General features: G+C 37.4%; 1 protein-coding gene across 1 annotated transcript in view; it reads left to right on the top strand.

The window, feature by feature from the left end:
* PAWR (pro-apoptotic WT1 regulator) overlaps positions 1-21,541 on the top strand; it is a 71,626-nt gene extending 50,085 nt beyond the window's left edge. The window contains exons 3-6 of the mRNA XM_048933591.1: positions 1,987-2,021; positions 10,540-10,687; positions 12,056-12,160; positions 16,760-21,541. Of these exons, the coding sequence (XP_048789548.1) occupies positions 1,987-2,021; positions 10,540-10,687; positions 12,056-12,160; positions 16,760-16,846 (375 nt within the window). The 3' untranslated portion in view covers positions 16,847-21,541. The remainder of the gene's footprint in view (positions 1-1,986; positions 2,022-10,539; positions 10,688-12,055; positions 12,161-16,759) is intronic.
* The last annotated feature ends 3,347 nt before the right edge of the window (positions 21,542-24,888 follow it).

Here is a 24,888-nt window from a genome sequence, read left to right as displayed (position 1 = left end):
ACAGAGAACTCTAGAGTCACAACTGAATCTGCCTCCATCATTTTCTTTGCTCCATCAGCTATTTATACACATGAACAAGATTGCTCCTGAGCCTTCTCCAGACCAAGCATTCTTAGCACTCTCAGCCTCTCCTTGTATGTTTGGTGCTCCAAACCTTCGTTGCAGTCACTCCAGTACATCTTCCTTTTGCTATGGAACCCAAATCTCGACCCAGCACTCCAGCTGTGGTCTCACTAGGGCTGAACAGGGAGAGGGGAAGGATCGCCTGCCTTGTTCTGCTGGCAGTTCCTGCTTCTTGATGCAGCCCAGGATCCTGTTGCTTTTTCTTGCTGTAAGGGCTCACTGCCAGTTTATGTTCCTCTTGGTGCCCACTAGGACTCCCAGGCCCTTTTCTGTAAAGCTGCTGTCAGGCCCATCAGGCACATCTTGATGCTTGGGTTTATTCCTTCCAGGTACAGTTCACGTTTCCCTTTTTTGAACACCACGAGGTCTCTGTTAGTCCGTTTCTCCAGTCTGCCAATGTCCTTCTGTGTGGCAGCACAGCCTGCCCTTATAGAGGCAAAATTAGAGGCTTGTTGTTTCGTATCTCTAAATGGCAGCTTTTCAGATGCTATTATCAATCATGTTATCCTTGTTAAAACAGCAAATTTGCACCACTTTATGGGATTCTTTAAATAATTCCTGTATTTTTAACAGCTTTGTTCTGCTTATAGGAGGGAAAGCGTGGCATGTATTGCAGAAGTTGAAAACGTTTTACAAATTGTAATGGACTTTAAGATCAAGTTTTGTTTCTGTAAAGCACGTTATTTACCAACTTTATTTTCTCTCATAAAATAACTCTCATTATCCCCATTCTTAGCTAGTTTATTTTTACTTACAAAAACACCAGTATGCTGATCGTTGAAGGCAGTGTACTGATACACAGAATTTTTGGAGTAGATGGAAATATCTCCTGTATCTTGTTTTGAAAACTCATTTCTACATTTCTCTGTAATTAGTGTCATAAACAGAGAGAATTTCATGTTCTGCTGTTATTTTTTTTTCCAGTAAAGGCAGTTGTTCAGTTCATGAACTACTTTAATATTTTTTTCTGACTTTTTACCTAATATTTACTGATGCTGGGGGGAGTTTTGTGTATGACTAATAAAATAATTGGTTCATGTCCTTCTTACAACATTGTAAAAAATGTTTGTGGATTTACTGTCTAATCTGAGCTATCTTTCAACCAGCTGAAACATGTCTTAATTTTTCTATTGATCAGGCAGTTACTGAAACTACACGTGTAGCATTACGATGAAAATACATTGCTTCAGCTTTTCTATTTCTTATTTGTATATTTGAGTGTACAAAACAGCTGTGTCAAGACTTCTAGCCTACCTGTTTACAGCAAATGCCAGGAGAATACTACTTCAGTGAATCTGAGGTGAGCCAGGTTGCAGTACCTGGGTTAGCATGATGAAGGGCATACCTGTAGATAGTCACCATCAACCAGCTGGCAGTGCAATAACTTGATTTGTGTCTCAATCCTGTACTACTTGCCAGTTTCCATTTTTCTTCTGTTCAGAAGGACAGCAGTGGTGGCAGGAAAATCAGAGCAGTTTTGCTCTGTTACTCCTAGACAAAAAAAATTAGCAAATAGCTGATTAACAGGTACCAAAACGCACAAACGTTTTCATATAGTAGTTATAGTTACCATGTACACTGTTATGGTGATATCTGGAACACTGCAGGGCATGGTGAGTGCTTCACATTTTAAATTGTCATTAAGGCTTCAGAGATGGAGTTGAAAAGCCATAGTGTGGTGACAGTAATCCCAGTATTCTGTCTGTCCTGACAGAAAAACAGTGCAAAACTGAGTTGTACAGCAGCTGTTTCAGGCTCCTTCTCTTAACTGTAGGGTTTATTTTCTGTGGGGTGATAAAATGTTATGGAAATACAAAAAAATAAAATGTTACTGAATGAGTTTTTGCTTTCTGTTTCTTTCAGGACTCCTCCAGGATGGTTTCAAGCAGATATAAAAGGTATGAGATCTTTTTACTCAACACACTTAGTCACATACACAGCTGTCCCAGGAAGAATTTGGCCACCAAGTAAAACATGAGCTACCGATGAGCAATTGCCACAAAGGATGCTGCATTAGGGAAAGAAAACAGGCCAGGGGAAGTAATCCTGTCTGTTCAGTTTTGGTGAGGCCACACCTGGAGTGCTGTGTCCAGTTCTGGACATAGTGCTAAAGAGCTCAATGAAGGACCACCAAGATGATTTGAGACTAGAGTACCCCCCTTATTATGGGACTGCTCTGCCTAGAGAAGAGTTATTTTGGGCATATTTCATCAATGTCTATAAATACATGAAGACTGCAGAAAGGGTGGAGCCAAACTCTTTTCAATGGTGCCCATTGTTAGGACGAGATGCAGTGGGCACAAGCAGGAGCCCAGGAGGTTCCCTCTAAACACCAGGAAGCTCTTCTGTGCTGTGAGGCTGATGGACCACTGGCACAAATTGCCGCAGAGAGGCTGTGGGGTCTTTGCTTGTGTATCTTCAGGAGCTGCCTGGGTATGGTCCTGGACACTGCTCTGCTTGAGCAGGGGTTGGAGCAGACTGACCCAGTAGGCCCTGCTAACCTGAATCCTATTGTGAAAATAGATGAAATAAGTTTTTGAAAGCATAGGCCATTATACTACTGCTGAAGACATAGCCTGATTTGGAGTAAGGACTGGAGTGATGCACCAAACTTGCAAAACCCTCCCTGGTATATCACTATTTAAAAAACAAAAACAAAATCAACAAAAAAAGGCAAAAAAAAAACAACTCAGCTAGTGTTTTATTTGGTCTTACGAGTGCCGAGCAATTTTCCAAGACAGTATCTGAGTACTTTGGTCTGTGCATAACCTCAGAGCCAGCAGTTTAACAGTTGAGTTACGAATCTGAAGTTCAACATAGGTAAATTTATTGCTTCCCACAGTACTACTGACAGTAATTTCTGTGATTTCACCATCTTAATATTTCACTTGCAGGAGATGCTGTTCACTTAGTGTGTCCTTTGTGTTATCTGTTTTTCTTTGAGACAAGTGTTACTCTTGTCATTTTTCAAGTTTATCAATCAGAACAATATTTCAGATGCTGATTCTGTACTGTACGTTGTGTGAAATTTTTGTCCATGTGGAACATATAGACATGGCTATCATATTTATCAAAAATGTAAAGGTAACATGGATTTTAAAATACATCAACTGAAGCAAGGCATTTTAATATGTGTGTGTTTATTTTCACGTATGAGTGTATTCTTTTATACATCCTTTATTCAGGTAGAACATGTGGATGGTTTATTTGTGACTGTAGAAGTAACTGCAAAGAGTTCCTTCAATTGCCTGGTCTTCACTGGTGGATTTTCCACCGCTCGAAGCTACGCACCTATTATTTTATGCTTTAGATTTCTTGTTGTGGTGCTTTCCTTTTATATTTAGGTTTCTGGATTTTGATAAACATGGCCAAATGCTTTATATTGCTCGAGGGTTTTTTTGAATCACTTTATTATAGCAGAATGGGTGGACTTATTTTCACAACATTAATACCTATGAAATTTCATGATTTTTGTATCAAGCACATTTTAGTTGAATCTTCACTTTCTTTTCAAATCGTTCTCTGTATCTGATGGATGTTTAGTTGTGTGTGTCACAGTATTTGGTGGCTTTTTACAAAGCGTTATCTTCACTTGATATTCACTTGCAAAAGCTCAGTTGTGTCCAGGGTGCCAAGAAATAGAAGTTTGAGTAATCACACACATTTGTAATGTATCAAAAAAAACCTAATTCTTCTGATTAACATTGCAAGAATAGAAGACTCTAAAGTTAGGAAATGCTAAAATAAGACGTGTTTGTGAAGTCTTTAGTCAGCTTTAGTTATATGTAGAATGTGCATTCTTTGTTCATGAACTTTGCCCCTCAAGACTTGCAACACATTCAGGAGGAATCTAACTTGCTGTGAGCTGCTCTCTAATATTTTTTTAATGTATGTTGCCATGTATCTTACTCGTTGTAGAATCTTCAAACCTCATATTGAAAACAATGAATTATTTTCCTGTGAAGTCATCACAGCACACAATACCCAAATATTGGTGGATTTTATTCTAACAATACCTCCATGAAATGTACAATAGTCAGTTCTTCACAGTCAGACACTCAGTACTGGTTGTGTTAAGAGGTAAAAGTACCTATCCATTTTTCTTCTATATTCTAAAATTTCTCCCTCCTAAGTAGTTTTTCTGTTAAAAGCACTTGAACAAGACGTGTCTCCCAGTGGCTGCAGTGCAAAATCTTAAAGGAGTTGGGACCAGCATCCTCTTCTCTTTGGGTTGTTTTTGGGTTGTTCTTGTTCTTCCATCGTCTGCAATACAAGAATGTTCTAGAGAAAGCAGCCTGCTCTCATTCACTATGGTGTACATCTCTGTTATGTTCAAAATGTAGAAGTCCTTTGGATACAGAACGTTCAATTCTGTGATTATAATTGTGAGTCGCTTCAAGTCCCAGATGTGTTCGACTTAATGGACTTTTAACAGTTCTGTTCATACTTACTTAGGTTTTTGAAGTGTATCGGGAGGGTAGCAAGTTATAACTTCTGGACAACCACTCTGAGATCCTATTTGAAGCTATTCCTTGCACTGTTCTAACCGCAGGCAGTCAGTACTTCCTGGATGAGGAAGAGAGAAGCTGTGCTAGCAGACTTTAACAGGCAGCTGACAGCACAAGTGGTAATGCAGTATTTTCTTAAAATCCCTACTCTGTTATAGACCCCCATGGGAAGAATGTATAATTTGTCAGAAAATTTCCTATCGTTTTCTCCCATCTTTATTGCTCATACTCACTTGCTTTCTCCCTCTTTCCCAGTTGTTCTGCACCAGAAATGACATCTCAGCATTTTTGTTCACTTTACTCATTTCCATTTCCTGGCCCAGTTAGACAAAGACAACCTTTTCCCTCTGTCCCTCCTTTTCCCACATTCTCCTGTTCAATGATCAAGGTGCTTGCCTTCCCTCTGTCTCCATTTTCTGGCCTCTAATCTTGGATTACTAATACCATCTCAGACTTCCAGTGCATTCCTTTTCCCTTCCCATGTAGCTGTTTTCAAGTCTACTAAAAAACTCATCTTCCTGTACCTAAAAAGACAAGAGATGTTTCAGCAGCAGAGGAGGAAGGGTATGTGCTGGTCTATTCTGGTGGAGTTCCTGATCTCATCATTTGTTCTAGGGCTCAAGGAAGTGCACGCATTTTACTACCTATTTAATCAGACGTACTGAACACTTCGCCTTGTATGGATGCAGTGATACATGGTGAAACATTTATATGGTATTCCTGAGAAACCCATTTCACTGAGTGCCTCTTGATGGGAAGACGTGTTTACAAATGAAGTCTGCTGGCTGTTCTGTTATTCTACTTATGTTCTGGCTGACTTGGACAAACTGAGCCTGTCTCCTTATACAATAAAGTAAATAAATGCTTGGGATGAGAATCTTAATCTGTAACTGTAATGTGTCTACAGAATTTGCTTTAAAATTTTCTGTACTCCCACCCTGGAATTTTGTATTTTGGTTCCTTTGTAGTTGCATGAGTTAACCACAGAAAATATTTTCAGAATGAAGTGATGGTTTTGTTGTGATTTGGAGTGGTACTGTAGGATGTATTTAAAATCATGACCAGTATCTTCAGGATTGTGCTTACATGAAGGCCACAGGGCATGTTCCTGAACATATTAGAGAGTTGTGACCAGTCAGCTGTGCAGATCATCAGCTATGTGTGATTTAAATGTGCAGATGTCCTTCTCTGGCCCGTATCTATTTCTACATCTTTAGTTTTTCCCTAAGCTTTTCTTAACATGAAGTGCTTCATCTTGGCCATTTCAACTACTGTTACTATAGCTGAGTATACCACTAGAAAAGACCTTGTGTGTAGTTACTATAAACTAGGAGGAACACTGCCATTAGTAAGCATGGTTTCCTGAGTCAGTTCTGATGGTATCGGGTCAAGGGAGGTGATCCTGTCCCTCTGTTCTGTACTGCTGAGACCTCACCTGGATTACTGCATCCAGATATGGAGCCCTCAGTACAGGAGAGACATGGACCTGTTGGAGCACAAAAACAACTAAAGGAATGGAACACTTCGCTGCTATGACAGGCTGAGAAAGCTGGGGCTGTTCAGCCAGAAGAGAAGGCTGCAAGGTGACCTGATAGCAGCTTGTCAGTATACTTACAAGAAGGAAGGGGACAGACTCTTTATCAGGGTCTTTTGTGACAGGACAAGTGGAAATGGTTTCAAACTTAAAGAAGGTAGATTTAGGTTAGATATATGGAAAAAGTTTTCTACTTTGTGGGTGGTGAGGCACTGGCACAGGTTGCCCGGAGAGATGGTGGATGCCTCATCCCTGGAGATGTTGAAGGCCAGGCTGGACCACGCTCTGATCTACCTGTTCATGTCCCTGTTCACTGCAGGGGATTTAAAGGTTACTTCCAAATCTAAGATTCTATGAATGACAAAGTGTATTCTGTTTCTTGAAATATTTAAGTGCAATCTATGTGTAATCATGAATTATGTTTCTCTTGTATTCTGTGAATGAATAAGTTTGCAAGTAATAGCAAAGCAGGATGTGCATATGGACGTCAGATTTTTTTGAGAAATACACGGAGGGCTTCTTTTAATGGCTTACTTTAAAGACTACCTGTCTGCTTTGGAGCTACTGAGCTTTCTTTTTAGACATGTCTTAAATTAAAACTGAAACTTAGCAGAGTAGGATTAAAAGTAATTCATAAATTTTGTATGGTTCATGCAGATCAGGCTGGAACAGTTCACAGAAAGAGATTAAAATCTCTTAGTGGTTCAGGGGTGTGTTCCCCTAATAAGTTTGTTTATTAGTGGAAATGAGTACAATATGGTGTGGTTTTATGGCTATCAGGCAGATTTCAGAGGGCTTTTCTCCTTGCTTGGGGTTGCACTGCACACTGACATGGAACCCAGTAGGTCCAGACCCTGCCCACTGATGCCTACAGACTGCGTTGTGCTCTGGTTCAGCAATCCTGCAAGAGATGGGAAGTAGTTGAAGTGTAAGACATCGCTCATTCCTAGATGGAGGTGCAGTGAAGGTCAAGTTAAAACCCTGATAACTGAGAAGCTAGAACTACATTGAAAATGTAGTAACTCTAACAGTTAACCTGCTGCATACTAACCGTGATCTCTTTAACTGCGGAAGAGCGCAGCTGCAACATGTTCTCCTAACACTGTGCCCAGACTTGCCTACTTGTCTGTGCCTGGGAGCTTTGTGGCCAGGCCCAGCCCGCTCTGGGTGCTCGCTGAGCTGTCTCACCCAGCTTGCCACGTGTGGTGGGAGAGTTGCTGTGCAAAAACCAGTTCTAAACAGGCTGAGGGTGGGGGGGATTATTGAGGTGCTTTTCTTGGCTGTGATAGCCATCTTGTTGCTCAGATTGATGTGACAAAGCTGCTGAAACAGTTTGGGCTTGTTTTTACAGCTTAGGATGGCCTGAGTTGATCGTGTCGCAGTTCCTCCCTGTCCCTGGTGCCTCAGGCAGCCACCATGGGTCAGGGTCAGGGCTTCGCTGCTCTGTCACCTTCCGGCCAGGGCCACGGAGGTGGCTTGAGAGCATGCAGCTGTAGGGGCCAGGCCTGCTCTTCTCTGGCTCAGCCCTGATGGGCGCTGACATGGCCCCCCAGACCCGAGGAGCAGCAGTCCAAGGTAGACTGTTTAGAAACGTTGCCTGTCTCTCATTTTTCCAAAGAAGCTGTTAGCAGCTGGCTGGATTCCAAAGTGACACAATTAATCGCAAATTTCCAAATTAAGTATAGTTACAAGATGCTGGAAATAAAAGTAAATGTGTTATAGTTGAAATCAATGACATTTGATTTTGACTAGGTGGTATTATTTGGATGAAATTGCCATTTGGATGGTGCTTAAGGAAAATATTCAGAGAACCAAGATACATTGAAATAACAAGATTTATTCCACCTTTCTGCAGTAATGCTATTAAAGCTGACCCTGTCTGAATAGCAGGTTTTATTTTCTTTTAAAGGAAATGAGTAGGATGCCATTCTAAAGCAGAGCTATTATTTCATATAAGGCTTGTCAGCAGCTGCAGTGTGGGTTAATTTCTTTGCTGTTTTGTTACAACAAGCAAAATAATGAACTTTATTTCTGTTACTTTCCTTGCATTAGATTATGGACTAACACCTTAAAATGTTTAAAATCCCATTTCCTAAAAGTCTTCATGATAACATTCTTTTCATATTGATACTGAAAAGGAATATGTTTGGTGGGGTCCACTCCCCGGTGAAATAAGCAAGGAAATTTTTAAGTGTGATTCAGGGAAAATACAGAAAATGTCTTAATTTTTTGTATTAATGAAACCTTTCCTATCTGGTTATTCTTTCTTTTAGCTTTCCTTTAGGAGTACCTGCCAAGAGCACTCGGTGGAGTTGGGTTGGGATGTTCCACTGTTGTCAAAAGGGATCATTTCTGAGTGATGAAAAATTGAGCCTTTTTTCACGTGGTCTGTTCTTATGACATTAACAGCATGAAACAACACATCTTTCAAGTAGCTAAATAATCTAGAATTTATAGAGTTAAGCTAAAATATTTCTCTTATGTTGTGTTGCAACATGCGTATCCGGTCCTAGAAATGTTTTCAAAAAAAATCTTCTAGATGGAGAATAAACAGTGCTAAATATGGTAATAACATTAAGCTACAAAATTCCTTACAATTGTGTCAGTGTGCCTTGGAAACTTCACACATACTGGAGCAGAGTAATATTTGCATCCACGAGAAGACATTCTTTTGCCAGATATGCCTGCTTTTGATTTGCACTGAATCCATCTAGATTTGCACGCTGTCAGCAGGGGTTTTCTAGAGTTATGAAATGCAAAACTGTTAAACAAAAATATTAATCATATAATTCCAAAGTTTTAAAGGAGATGTTGTAAGGGTATTTTAGGTGCTTTTATTCTTTCCATGAACTAGAAATGATAATTAGTTAAGATTCCATTGCAGTGCTTTTTAAGGAGTAGATACATGATCTGAAGCAGAAAACTTATCACCTTTTAGTCTATTTATCACTTCAAATGGTAAATAGGCTGAAAAATACATACATTTTTAATCAGAGGAGCATCACTCCAAATATGTTGTGCTGTGTTTTTCCCATGGTAAACTGTTGTACTTGGTCTGGCTGGAATGCAGCTGACTTTCTTCATAGCAGTCAGTATGGCACTGTGTTTCTTCCATGAATGAAGATTGAGACAGTTGGGCTTGTTCAGAAAAGAAGCGGGGGAGACCTTATTGCAATATTTTGATATATAAAGGGAGAAAGACCTTTTTGCTGTTGCCTGTACTAGACAGGATAAAGGGCAACCATCTTAAACTGAAAGAGGATAGATTTAGATTGATCTAAAGAAGGAAGTTTTCACTCTGAAGGTAGTAAGGCAATGGCAAAAGCTGTCAGAGAAGTTGTGTGTGCTCCATGCCTAGAGGTCTTCAAGGCCAGGTTGGGTGGGACTCTGGGTAACTTGATCCTAGTGAGAGATGTCTCTTGCTCTAGATGATCTTTGGTCTCTTCCAATCCAAACCAGTAAGTGCACAGTATTAAGAGATTTTCTCCTCTACCTTCACTTCCACCACATGGGCATGAGATTGAGAGTGGACATGGATGGAACATTCTTATCATACAGTGTCTTGCTCAGTAATAAAATTGGAGTAGCAGAAAAAGAACTGCTGGGGGTGTGTGTTGTCCTCCAAAGCAGGCTTGGCACTTGTCAGCTTGTGATGAGTGATTGCCTTTGCATTACTTGGTTTTTTCCCCTCTTCATCTTGACTTCAGGTGCTTAGCTGCTGGCTGGGTTACCCCACCACTCCTGGCTTTGCTCAAGCTCTGTTGAGCTGGTTGGTTTGTTTTCAAAGGCTTAATGAAAAATTTATAAATTGCCACTAAAAAAAAAGAAGCAAGTCAGTACCCTCTCCTGAATTCTTAAAGGGTACTAAACAGCTATTTGCTGTAGCAGTGAGAATTTTCCAAAAGTCTTGCTTTAAGGATTCAGGCTATATGCCTCCTGAGTTTTTAACTGAAATTAAATAATTCTGAGGCAAACAGGTTCCATTTCACAGGAGTACAGTTTTAGAAAAGATCAAAAAGTTCTCTTCAGTAAATTACTGCTGCTTAAATTACCCTGCTCAAAGAAGATATTGCATAGTGATCAACTCAGACAGACTACTATAAAATGTTAATCTAAGAAAGTTATGAGCTACAACATTTTATGATAAGGGGGTACACCCTAGTTTCTTAATACAGATTGTATCTTGAGACAGTCTTATGCGTGATTCCCTGAGGCAATGAAGTTAGTGAGTTCTCAGCAACACAAAGCTGTGAAAGCTGTGCTCTGCAGTTTGTTCTACTGACCTCTTAAGTGCTCTGGAAACACTGTTGTTATTTCTACCTTTTCCGTTTTGTTAAATCTGTAAATCTGTCTGCTTTGCTCTATGTCTTTTAGTACAAGTAATGCTCCAGAAGATGATGCTCTAAATAGATATTCCCGAACAGACAGGACAGCTTACAGCAGATACAGCAGGGATGCAAACTCTTCTGGGAGTTCTGTACCAAGTAATGCTTTGGAAAAGAGGATTGAGGAACTTGAAAGGGTGAGTACCAACTAATGTCTGCATGGTATACATCTGAAATAAAGTACCTTTGAAACCTTGTGGGGAAATCAGTAGTGAATTAATACAGAAATGATGATTGATGCTTGGAGTGCAGCTGTTTACATCTACAAATGTACGTAAAGAAGCAAGCAGACAGAAAGAATGTGAGCTTTCTAACCATCATAAATGTTTCATTTTCATTTGGCTTGGAAGTACAAAATAGCTGAGGTAAGGATAATACAGCGGAGAGCCAGCTGTGCTGTATGTATTTGTCGTATGTGCTTTGTGAACGCACAAATGTAGGGCAAATAACCCAGGGGGAGATGGGGCTCACCAGCTGGTCAGAAAATAAGCAATGTTCTTATCTGATTTACTTCTTGTTTTGGATTTCATCATGTATTGAAGTGGTATAAAATTTAATTATTCTCTTGTTGTTCACTGAATTGTTAGGCACTTAAAAATATATTTCAAACAAAGTTTTCTTTATTCCAGCCGTTTTTAGTGCAAACATTTTTGAAATAACAATGTTAAAGCTGTGTTCTTCACTTAAAACTTTTTGGCTAAGTATGTCATCTGTGTAACATATTATGAGCTTCTGTTTCTTCTTTTGAAGTGGGTTTTTTATGAGTAACTAGCCAAATTTTTTTGAATTTGTATGGATGAAGTTGTTATGGCCTGCCCTGCAGAAGCTGACTGAGTAAATGCAATTTGAATAAGCTTTTAGTTTTTCTTTTTTTAAATGAGAAAAATGGAAAACTTGCTTTTTTTTCCTAAGACTTAGGGAAGCCAGATTTGGGTGAAATTTGCTATAATCTTCCAAATTCAAATCATTTTTCTTCTAAAATAATTCAGTTACAAATAGGAGAAAATAGAGGAAGATTTAATGATTGCTTTTCAGATTCCCAAACTCTGATTTGGTGAATTTCTGATGGACGTTTTCATTTTTCTCTAGTTGAAGCCCCCATATCTCATGAGGTCTTCATTCCCACATGAACAAGTATTAAACAAAAATGAAAGGAAAAAATATATATAAAATGTGAAAACTGAGACTTTAACGTATTTGTCTCATAGACTCCCTTCCAATTTTGGACTCATGTAAGGGAGATATTAATTAAGCATCTCTGGAATAGGAGACATCACCCAGGTTAGATGTGAGTAAAATATTTTCTTAGACGTGATTCATTAGCTCCTTGCAGCGTAAAGGCTTGAAGGCTTTTGGGTTTGACTTGCTGTAGACGCGGAATTACAGGTATTTGTGTGGTTTATGTCTGTGTGCATGTAGTGAGGGTGTGGTATTTTAATGGCAATAAAATAGAACTCTGTCTTTAAAACAATTAGCTTTAACACCAGTGTGTGTTCTGTTTTTAGGAACTTGCAAAGGAGAGACAGGAAAATGTAAGATTAATGAAGATGACACAGGATAAAGAGGAAGTAATTGGAAAACTGAAGGAAGAAATTGATTTATTAAACAGAGTAAGCACATCTTCTCTTACATGGTGCTTTGTGAAGAGGGGATAAAAAACCTCTGCATTCTCAGTGCTTTTCTTCAGGTTCTCGTAGCCACTTGGCAAAGTTGCAAGAGAAAAGTGGTTTTTGTTTTTTTGTTCGTAAGTTATATTTTCCAGGTGACTTCTGTGACCAGAACTTCCAGAACTTTTTAACTGTTGAGAAACTTCTTATTGCTGTTTTGTTGTTGTTTGTTTGCTGTACAATGAGATACAAAAGCATGCGTTCTTTACTGCCTCTTCCTTTCAAATTCAGTCCACAGCACACCAGGAATTAATGAAGTCTGGGGTTCAACAGTTTTCTCAGCAAATTGTTCCAAGGCTCGTGTCAGAAAAAGCAATGATAGCTTTAATTTATTTATTGTCAGTTCTAATTTACTAATTAGGTAATGTTATTAGTAGGTAATCTTAGACAGATTTGGAAGTGTGTAACTATTACTATTCTGACCCACACTGTTATACTTTTTGTTTCTGATCCCAAAATAAAGGCATAACAAGACAAGGGACAGGAGGCTTGGGTTATCTATGCTCAGTGCAGGGCGTGAAGGCATGAGAAGAAATTTAGGAGTTAAGGCTTGCTTAGGAATGGGGCAGAGTAAGAAATTTTTGAAGTTAGTGTGAAATACCAGTTTTAAAACAAGTCCCAGTTTAAAGGATGAGCTGAGAACTCTTTCCTAGAATAGATTGGTGACCTGGTCTCAAACGATTCAATTGATGTGCAGAGCCTGGATGTACTTGGGAAATATGCTTCTGCTATTTATGCTCTACCTTTATGGGGAGATACAGATCTTCATGTAAAATTTAAACAAAATGGCCTTGCTGAATTCAGCAATAAAGGGAGGCAATTACTTCACATGCATTATGGTAGACTTTGATTTTTGTTGTATTTGTTTGTAACAGTGGAGATGAACATACACAAAAGATAGCAAATAAATCTACAGGACTAAAGCAGCTGTTATTCCTTTTTATAAAGAAAGATGAAATACATAGGCTTAATGAGACATTGTCTGTATTGGAGAGATTTGTGATTTAATTGAGGAATTGGTCTTCATGCCATTTTTACATCTGACAAGGAATCTTTCACATCTAAGCTCACCTCTTCAGTATTACTCGAGGAATCTGTTCACTCCTATGTAATGGGTGGCAAAGCTACTTCATACTGCTGGTCACGTCTGATTTCCTGTCTCAGAGATCAGAAAGCAAAAAACACAGAAGTGCCCAAATCACTGCAAGCCTGTGTTTTAAGACCTGTTTCGACAGTTTCTAAGGCAGAAGCAATGATTATTTTTTTCCTACTGTATTTGAAGGATGATGTCCTAAATTAAATCCATAAAGTGTCTGATTAGAAACCATCTTTGGACATCCATAGTAAAATCAAACAAGCCTTGTGTACTGCCTGCATTTAAGTATGATGGCAATTTCTGTCTGTTGTATGGGAAAAAAAACAAGATGTAGTAATTCCAGAAACCTTTTTAGTACAGAACGACTAAAACGGCATTATTCGATGAGAGATACATACTTGGAACTCCCTATTATATTTTATATTTTTTTCTCCACAGCACAGCATTTATCATAGCTATAACATTATGTATTAGCTTTACTGCACTGCAGCTATTAATGTTTGAATCCTACAGGTTTTTCTTAACTTTGAAATAGCTGCCTTTTGACTTTCTGACCATCTTACTGATTTGTTTTACAGAAATTGAAGCCAACATTTGTCAAGTGATATTTCCATTAAAGCAGATATAATTTACCTTCTTTTTTAATAGCCTTTGGATTTTTCAATGCTTTTATATTAGCTATCCATGTGAATTTAGAAAAAGAAAAGCTTTAGAATAGTGAAAAGAGTTACAGAAGTATTACATCATTCCCATGATGGAAGGGCATGAAAGTTAATGCAGCAGTCATATTTGCCTAAGGCTTGTGTTTGCAACTGTGATCATGAGAGTCAGCACTTAAACATCCATCTGTTCTTCATAGAAGGTTGCTCTGTAGACCTGGCATCAGGATCACATGCTTTACGTGGAGGATAAGAGAAGCCCCCATGACTTAGTGAGCTTATGCAGTGATCTTTTTGAAAGGTTTTGCTTGTAAAGAACCTAAATGGAGGTCTTGAAATTTGACCATCTATGCATCTTTCCTGTTAATCAAAAAATGCTGTTATTGCATGTTAGATTGCAACGAAGTGGAAAGAATTTCAAGTCAGCCTAAATGCTATTTTATTCCTAGCTTCCCAACTTCTCAGCCCTCATGTTTAGAGAAATGCTCTTTCTAGAAGTTTTGGTCAGTTTGTGACCACAGATGGATCCTTCATCAGCAGAGACCTTGTGTTACACTTGAAAAGCTATTTTTACAAGAATCTTGAAAACTTGTTGGCAGACTTTTTCTTCTCTTTTTGAATAAATAAATTTATTTAATGTGAAAATATGATTTTACTGAGAACAGTCAGTACAAACATGCTTAAAGAATGCTAGCTGCATTTATACTGAGAACCAGAGAAATCTTTCTGCCGTAAATAACATCTTTTCATTCCAGTAGATTAACTACTAAAGTACGTCTGCCACCTTTTTGTAAGAAAGGAGTAATTGCTTCATAAGCACCTCAAGGGAAAGGCATCCCAGGATACTTATGTTAGACATTTGTACACTAGGTTCAGCTGTCAGTTAGTTTACACTTAATCATTTCTGGTCTTACTGTCACTGTAGTTAAACATATATTTGAATATAATTAGTGAGAATTCACAATCCAGCTAGTGTCAATGCTGTGCAGTTATTGGTTCCTTCTGTAGACCAGGCTTTCCTACCATTGCATCTTATTTACTAATAAATGTAAATCATTAGCCTTGCAGTTATTAATTTTGAATAAGAAGCCTTAAATTACAGAGCAGCATAAACCGCTTTCTTCTCTCAGTCCACTATTTCCTTAGATACTTAAACTGATTCAGTTATTTTTCCTGGATCACATTCAAGAACGTCTTTGGAATGTTATTTTATCATCATAAAATTTCAGAAACTATTCATATTCTATTTGGAGTAAATAACAGGTATTTTTATTCAGAAAGCTGGTAGGTAAGCTTTAATCGAGTTACCTAATGGCTCTGTTAAAAGCATGATCAAGCACAGTATTACATTCACTGAACTGAAAAGTGCAACCGTACTGATAATAGTATTTTCCCTTCCACCTTATTATTTATCTGCACAAGGGATAAAACAAATTGTGTTTTCTAAAATGACATAGTAAACTGTATTTACAGTAGCTGCTCATCAAAACTTTTGCACATGTGGATGGTTAACACTTGCATGTGTTACAGCAGACAACTGCTTTTCCAGGAAGCCATTCCTGTGTGACACAGTATTACCTCTGTTAATACAAAGAGGAATTTCTGCTAGTGATTTTCAACTCCAGACTACAAAAACAAAAGATTAATTGCAAAGGTATTGGATTTGGGCTGCCAAATTGAAGAGGCTTTTAAAAATCGCAGAACTGATTAACACAGAGTCTCTAGAATGCACTTCTGGAGTGATCCCACTGAAAAAAGATAAAGAAAATAGGTTCCTTATGTTAAACAGCACTTAGCAACTAAAAGGAATAGGAGAAAAACATCTTTTCTCTATTACTGTTTTATGTTTAATCTAGCCTGACAACACTGGGGATTTGCAAAGAGATCAGAGGACATCTAATAGCTGATCGGAGTCCTGGTTCTTCCTCCTTTTGCCTGCCTTTCATTTTTCTTCTCAAAGTGCTGTCCCTGATGCCACTATGTCCTCATTTTTTTGTTGTTGTTCTTATTCTGTTTGTTCCATATTGTTTGTACAGTACAATTATTTTTACTGAACCAATGCTAACACCAGCAGCCAGCCTCATCATTTTCTCACTATAAAGACCTGGGAGAATTTGGTAGGAAATCAAGCACTGCGATTGGAAACTAGTTAAATTCCATCGATGGAAGGGGGAAGGACACTTGTGGTAGGAGCAATCTATTTTAAGGATACGTTTTTAGTGTGTATCCTTTCTTTCAGTAAGGATTTAAGTAGAAGTTATGATATACCTTTTAATTTTACTTACTTTTTTTCCACAGCAAATGAAAAAAATAGGCAGGTGGTTCTTTTCCTGAAACAAAAAACACAACAAGGATGCTTAATTTAAAATATAGGAACTGACTTTACTGTAGTAATAACCAGCAATGTGTACATATGCATGTAGGATATACAAGCATAGTATAGGGAGCAGGGGTTGCAGCTAATGTAGAAACTCCATACCAAGTAATCACACCCATCCTATTTTGATTTTCTGTTGCATTAATTTGTTGCTATAGCTTCAGTTTTGCTCATATGTTCCCATTTCAACGTACTTGTTGTATGTTTATTTACATGTGAATGTAACACTGATGTTTTTTAATTACTGTAGCTCTTGGAAAAATGATGATTTTAACAGATTGACTCACAGTGACAGTAATTCATCCCAAACCCAACTTCTTGAGTTTAGAGCTAAGATGTTAAATTCCTGCTGCTGCTAATTGCGAGTCTGTATTTATGTCGACAGAAATGTTCTCATTTTACTTTCACAGGACCTAGATGATATAGAAGATGAAAATGAACAATTGAAGCAAGAAAATAAAACCCTCTTAAAAATTGTTGGACAGCTGACAAGGTAGAAGATTCAAGCCTCAATGAGGAAAGATTTAAAAACTACTGATTGAATGTTAAGGTCAATATAGTAATACTTCCTGTGTTGCAGTATGTTATAATAACTGTCTTTATATTTATTGTTAGGAAACCAGATGAATGTTTATTTTCGTAGTTCTTTCTTCTTGCAATGGATGGCATCAAAACTGGGGTTTTATCTTTAGCTTTCATTTCACGGAAGAATGATGAAAATTTTTGTCATATTACAAAATCCTAAATTCAAAAATTTGGGGGTTTTCTATCTTCAGATTACATTGGGATATACGAGGGTAGTTTAAAACTCATAGCACCAAGATCACTTTCAGTCCATGTGGGTGTATATTTTTGAAACGAATGAAAGCAATACAAAGAAGCTTTGTTTACACAGATCCAAACTATATTTTTTGTGAATTATTTCCTTTTTTGTTTCAACAGCTGTAAAGTGGATGCCTTATTACTGATGTATAACATTTTGCAGATTGATTACTTGCTCTAAAAGCTCTTGTAATGTTGAGGGTTTTTTTTTTACTGTATCTGAAAGACTGACAGTAATAGAGTAGTAGCGATATTTTTCTGTATAGCAGCATTTTGTCAGGAGGGGGAGTTTTTATTAATAAAATAAATCACCTGTGGTATCAGCATTAATGAGTTCTTAGAATCACATTGAAGTTGTGCACTGCAGTTTATTTTAAAGCTTTTGCTTTAGCAATGAAATGCAATTTTGCTATCAACCAGTAAATTTGTGTGCTGTGAGAATACAAACAAGGCCTGGAGCTTTCATCTTCGCAAAGACACTTCTGCAATGCATTTCTATTTAAAAGCCGTTGTTTTAAGATTTGTGGTGAGCGTAACCAATGTGAGGTTTGCAATGTTTCCAGTTTTAAGCTGGGTCAGATTTTTTGTACCTGTGTAATAAAGTAGAGAGGAATACAAGTGGTTTGCACCCTTTTGAGACATTGAATGGTTTTATAAAAAAAACCTTTTATACTTGATTTTAAACTAACAAAGTGTTTAAGAAGTGCCTGTTTAAACATTGCAATCTGCTTATGAGTGCATACTGATTATAATAGGACAGTACATTTTCATTTGATAGAAAACAGGTTTAATTAATAGTTTACTTCTTAAAATTCCTCTTAGGCTGAAATTTGATGTACTTTATTTCACTTTAATACAACATCTATTTCATTCTTAATCAGAATTAATATATTTCATTTGAGTCAGAAGACCTGAAAGAAAAGCATTTCAAAGAGTCTAAGCTTTTTCTTGCCAATTTTGAAGTTTGGTGCATGCATGTAGCTTTTGTTACATTAAAACTTAAAGGCAACTTTAATACATATCAGATTTACCAGTTGTTTCCACGCAGTATACTCAATGGCTGGAAGAGATTCTTGAACTTCAAATTCAGAAATTACTGTTATGCCTTAGATTGTTTTGACTACAGCATTTTACATTTGTGTAATCTAACGAGGAAGAACTTTTCAGAACTTTAAAGGATTTTTCAAGAAGTATTTTTGAAGTTATTCCAGGTTGCCTTCAAGTTTTTCTTCATAAAGGAAGAGATATCCCATGGGGCAGAATTTAAATGTTACCTCAAGTTTTTGAATGGAATGGAGGGGGGAGGTGTATTGGCCCTCTGAACTATGAGATTCAGCAGTGAATATCTGCCCTAATATTAGCCAAACAGTAAGAGGAAGTCCCTTCATTTATCATTTCCATGAAGTTAATTGGAAGTCATATAATCATTTTGGGTTGTATGCCTTCTGAATAAATACAGAACTTTCTCTGGAAGAATATTTGATTTCCTTCTGTGTGTGCTGAGTAGGAAATACACATACAGGTCTAAGATGTGGGATGTGAAACTTATTGAAAAATTTTTGAGGTTCTTAATCCAGAAAGATAGATAGTAATCCAAAGTTGTAAATCAGGTATTTCATAAACTGTATGTCACATACATTTTAAACCAAAGAAGCATGATGACAAAGAATACAAACAAGAATTGTCGTCAGATTTACCTCTTTTTGGTTTGCTTGTGTATTGAATAAAACTTAGCAGCAGAAACCCCAAAATCAGTATTTCTTTTTTTAACCTGACACATAGTTGTGATGGTATTATAGGTGAAGACCTATGATACCAGACCTTGAAGGGGCAAGGGAAGTTTCCAAATTCCAAACTACTGCTTCCTTCCAAAAAGGAAGCAGTAGTCCTTCAGGTAGAAAGGTGTGAACAATGGAACTGTTCAGAATTCATCCCTAAAGTTACTTCAGGACGGTATTGTTTGATTTGTATACGGATGTTCTGTATACAAATATAAAATGCTTCAGTACTAAAAGCACTACAAATACCCACAAATGGTATTTTTAATCATAACATTTATGCTGACCTTTGTGAAGAGTTGATGGCTTTTTGAAAGACCTGTTTCAGTAATAATTTCTTACTGCTTATGTTATCAGTCTCTTGGGAGAAGTTTAGTAGACTCTAGAGTAATGGTATATTATTTAGAATGTTATTAATCACCTAGTCATTGCTTGCCATTATAGTTTTGTTTCGGTAGGGTGTCCTTATAATCAAGCTCAGCCATAGAACAAGTTTTTCTCCTAGGTGATTCAAATATGTTAACTAAGCTCCTTTGCCAGCAATTCAGTAACGAGTGTCCCCACACTCTCCAAACCAACACCTGAGTTGTTCTCAGCAGATACGCTGCTGCAAGTGGGAACCCATCTCAAGTGGGAAGGCTGTATGATTCCTGGATCATACCCGGGCTAAATTAACATACCTAGTGTAAATTACAGCTTTTTTTGGAAGGGAGCACTACTATGCAATATTTGCTGGATGGATGACTTTCTTGGAGATTTCTAACTTTCCTATCTTATAACTTGTACCAGGCTTGCCTAGGTCTAGCATCTGTGTTTCTAGGTACTTGAATCATCTAGGAAATTTAAACAAAAAGAAATCCCTGTTGACTAAAGCAAATGACAGAAAATGCTTTAATAACAAACAGCACACAATACCTGTTTAAAGAATGCAAAATCATGCTCTTTTTATGGCCATGTACTGTTGTATAGAAGACAGACACTGTGAGAGCTGAAGGTTAAAATTCTGCAAAAAAAGTTGTTGATTCTACACTCTAATCTTGGTAGGATTTGTTCTTCAAAAGTAGAAATTTAAGCACATATAAATGTTGTTGATTTTTACAAGGAAATTAAACATTGTGCATTTTTTTCATTTGAAAATAATTAAGTAGCCATGTTTAAGTTCAGTGTTACTTGCTTTATACATTAACCAAAAGGGTACAATATTTGCAAATGAGTGGTTTTTCTCTGTCTTAAAAGCAAAAATTTTGTGCTAATTACCTGCTTTGTATTTACACGTTCTGAGTTTAATGTATTTCTCTTGGCTCTGAATTTGATTGAAAAAAAGAGGGTTACGAAAAACCAATGAGGGAATTCCAAGGTAGGAAGCAGAACCTAACGATTTGGTGTTTTATTATCCAGCTGGGGGAGGACCTGTGATTGGCATAAGCACTACAGAGAGAGACGGGAATTTAAGTGCATTGGAAAAGGAGGGATTAATCTGTATCAAAGTTTTTTTCTACCTGTCAGGTAACATTACAACTTGGAAACTTGCTACTATAGGACCAGAAGGAATACTGGAGATCAAATTACTTTTTAACCCTTTCCTAGAAGGGCAGAGTTACGCTGACTTCAAGTATTTCATATCTTTCTGTAAGTTTTTTGTGTCTATTTCCAGCTTGAATTCAAACAAATCAGTATTAGTAGCCCAGAGGAGGGATAATTATCGGTGAAACAAACAGACCATACACACAAAGGGACTGGTCAGTATTTCTTGAGTTTAAACCCTTTTTGAAGTTGTCAGTTCAGCTCGCCCATTTTCATCAGTATTAATCATCATAAACACGTCAGTTGTAGTAACAGCCATTGTAGTTAGAGAAACAGCCGTTGCAAGCCATGACTTACACATGTACAATAAAATACATCTGTGCTACTTCCTTAGTTCTGAGACAAAGGAGCTAAGACTGTATTTAAAAAATCTGTTAAAACAAGAGAAAAAATGAGTTCTACATCTTGTCTGATAATGTGATATGGATCCTCTTTGCTGAAAGTTCACTACAGATATGTTCCAAGTCAATCATTCCAGTTTCAGTACCTCCGTATGGAGCATTTCTGCTTGTGTTATTAAGCATTTCTGTGTCATATATCCAGGATATAAAGGACTTTGATATGTGTTTTATATACCATTCCTGATCTTCCAAGTACGGTGACTTACTGTATTATTCTCCACCTACCATTTTTTCTTGTACTGCAGCAGGTGTACATTACACTGTTAATTTAATCCTTTTGTTTTTATTTCTGGATTTGTGGTGTAACTTTTCTTGTTCAAGGTTTTGGCTAGTTGTAATTTTCCTATTCTGAAAACATTGTGATAGTTGACTTTTCCTCTGAAAATAATCTCATAATGCAGTCATTTTTATAAATACCCTTTTTATGCATTTAAGAAGTTGAAGCACCATTAAATGCCTGAACACCCATTTTAGTTTTGAACACCGATTAGTTGTAATATCTGTGGTATCAGATGAAATTTGATGTTGAGATTTACTATTGCAGATAAAAGATATGCATTTAATCTAACAATAAAGACTGTGTGCCTTTGTCCAAATAAAGGAAAATTCTTTTTAATCTTGGCTGACTACTTATTGTGTTTACAGGAGAATTAATGTCCTCTGACTGGAATTCTGACTGAATTTGTCATCAATATTGAGAAGCACCCAAACTGGGGATTTTTTCTAACATTCAGATGAAATTATTCAAGTGTGCACGTTTACACACACGAGAGAAATCTGTGTGTTTTTACTGTACTTTCTGCTCTCACTCTGCCTTCAGGAATGTAGTGAGCACATCCTACAATCAATTAGATGGACCTGTTTTTTTTTCCCATGCTTCAGAATTTAAGTTCAGTTTATCCCAGGAAAAGTTTATGATGCTGCTTCTGTAGAAACAAACTGATTTCAGAATGGATTTCATTTCTATTTGAATACATGTTCACTTCTTCACAGGCAGAATCATTAAAGACAACCTCCTTCTTATTCCTTGCTGTAGGAAGGTAAGAGGTGACTAGTACTATGGATCAGCAGTGAACACTGAGTAGAGAACAAAAAATATGTATATATATATATAAAACATTGCAGCTTATTCTTAAAGTTTATAATGTTGCCTGACCAAAAATAATAATAATAATAATAAAAATAAAATAAAATCCAACCTAAAGCTAGAATCATATACAGTAAGCATTGGCAATAATTATGTAGGTTCTTGAATAGGAGTCACCTTCTTAGGAGATTTTAACATCTGTGACTTTTAGGTATTTGTTACATTATAGAGCTTGATTAAAGACAGTAAGAAATAAAACCTTGATTAAAGACAGTAAGAGAGAAAACCTTCATAGGTTACAAACAGGTTAAAAACTGTTACAGGTTAAAAACTGTAGGTTACAAACATGGGTATCAATTTGTTATGAGAGCTGGAATTGCTTTAAAAGGGAGGTAATGAAAATGTACACACGCTGGTGCTGATTCTCTGCCTCTTTTTTTCTTGTAAACAGGATATGATCGTGTTTTGTAATTGATCTTCATGTTATAACTAAAAAATGTCTGAGCTTTGTGAAACAGCAGAAGGACACACTTATAACGTAGTGACAGCACAAGTGAAAACCCTTCTTTGTACCAGAATATCTTCTGAAGCCCAAAGCATAATTATAAAGAAAAATGGTGTCTTTTCTCATGCATGAGGTTGTATATCAGAAAGGTGCAGCCTGATAATTGGCATCTTGGCACAAGCTCCATAAGTATTTATCTCTGGAAGCCAGGTTTTGTAGACCAAGAACGTGTGGAATGAATTTTTTTTTTCTTTCCCCCTCTTTCTCTTAGAAATGTTAATCTCTGCATTTGCCTGAAGGCTCCTTGTAACAATGATGCATTTTAGAGAGTTTAAAACTTTGCAACAGTGTAAGTGTGGTTACAGCCAGCTACCAAATACATTTAATGGGTGGGGACAATAAAACCTCTGAGGCTTTGCAAGTTGAGACTGTCTAGAAATAACTCTCATATTTCTTTCTGAAGCAATTATTTAGAAAATGCTAATTGTTCCCAACTGAGTTTACTCTTTCTACCCATTTAACTGCTTCTGCTCACTACAGCTTGTCTAAAACATCACTCACAAAACTCCAGCTTTGTTCAGAGCAGTGACATTCAAAAAAAAAGACTGACTGCTTCCAATTCTTATTCAACAGATTATGGGATTTATAAAAAGGGTTAAAGCAAGGGAGAAAAGTATGAGAAAATGTGTGGGGTGAGACTGTGCGGGACTGAATACCAGGGAGAGGAACAGGTGTGTAGGAATGAAGAAAACCTAGGTTATCTGCAATAATTTTTCATGTAGTTTACAAAACAGCAAGGATGACAAACTGGGTACCAGGCTGTGAATGAGGAGGCAGCAATTTTGAACGTTACTTTCTTTGTGTTACCTAATTTGTGGTACTACAGTAGTATTAGCTGGTATGTCTGATGCGTATAGGGATGTGTAGGGCTGTCCCAGGTATTTAGATCTCTAGTAGAAACACAGAACAGTTCAGCATATGGTTACAAGTCCCTTGCTAAAGCACCAGGACTTTAAGGAGGATTTCTGATTTGCTTCTGAGCTCCTATTTTGTTGCATCCTGCAGATTTAAACATTACAAAGCCCCATTCAACAACTGCTGAGATTAGTGAAAAACAAATGACACAGCTGCCTTTTCATTATACCAGATAGCAGAATGCAGGTGTTACAAAACAAAAACAAAAAAAACAAAAAGCTTTTAAAAAGCACTCTGAGTATAATGTGAGTGATGTCATTAAATACACTCTAATGTGATACACTATGCCTACTTTAATGCTGTGGTGCTCATGAGATATTTAAAAATAGAATAATTAGAAATATAGGCTTATGTTTACACATGAAGAATGACATTTTATGTAACAAGAACTGTATTCAAATGCTTCCTGAATTACATTTAATAGCTGTATTAGTTTGAAAAAATCTGCTATAGGAAAGGCTACCTGGAATCGGCAGTTACTTGCTGGTGTAACGAGCACTTATTTTTTTAGTATTAAAAGTTGCAACCCAAAAATTGATGGCTTAAAAGTTCCTGCAAGAAGTGCAATCATTAATAGGTGTATTATAAGTAATACCTAAAACTATTGAAAACTTGAGGTTAAAAAAGAAAAACATTTCTACTTTTGGACTTTATTTAATATTCAGGATCATCTGTTGCTTACCTTGTTAACTTCATCCATTTCTCCGAGATTTCATATGTGTGTTTTTGGCTGATCTGCATAGCAGCAGCAAAACACTTCTCCAGATGCACCTGACTGTAAAAGCTCAGAACTGGTAAGAATCTCAAGAAAAGTACTTCCAGTAAGTGTGTTCTTTATTCCCATTCCTTTTAAGCAGCTGTCAGCAGTCTCCCAAGAAACTGTCTACTTAGTGCTCAAATCCCTTTTATTTTACAACCTGCCCACTGAGTTTATGAGGCTTTTTGAATGCTGTTAATATTTTAGCTGGGACAGTTGAGAGTAGTTAGAAATGCATTGGCTGCTTCTGTGGGAGTGAGTTCCAGTACTTGGAACCCGTTACTGCCAGTAATGAACTCACTCCGCCATAGAAAGACTGGTGCGTTGCTATGTGGAAATGTTCACTGATGCAAAGGCATTGGTGGCTGACTACAGGGCTCACAGGGCTACAGAACAATATTCTGCATTTTGTTAAAAGAGGTCTGCAAAAAGGTTGTAAATACTGTGTTAGCTCAGTGAGGGGTTCATAGAATGGCCTGGGTTGAAAAGGACCACAATGATCACCTGGTTTCAACCCCCTGCTACGTGCAGGGTCCCCAGCCAGCAGACCAGGCTGCCCAGAGCCACATCCAGCCTGGCCTTGAATGCCTCCAGGGATGGGGATCCACAGCCTCCTTGGGCAACCTGTTC

This window comes from Lagopus muta, chromosome 1, assembly GCF_023343835.1.
Source record: "Lagopus muta isolate bLagMut1 chromosome 1, bLagMut1 primary, whole genome shotgun sequence".
In the NCBI taxonomy this organism is placed as follows: domain Eukaryota; kingdom Metazoa; phylum Chordata; class Aves; order Galliformes; family Phasianidae; genus Lagopus; species Lagopus muta.
Note: the sequence above shows the minus strand (reverse complement) of the source record. Positions and strands in the feature narration are given on the sequence as shown.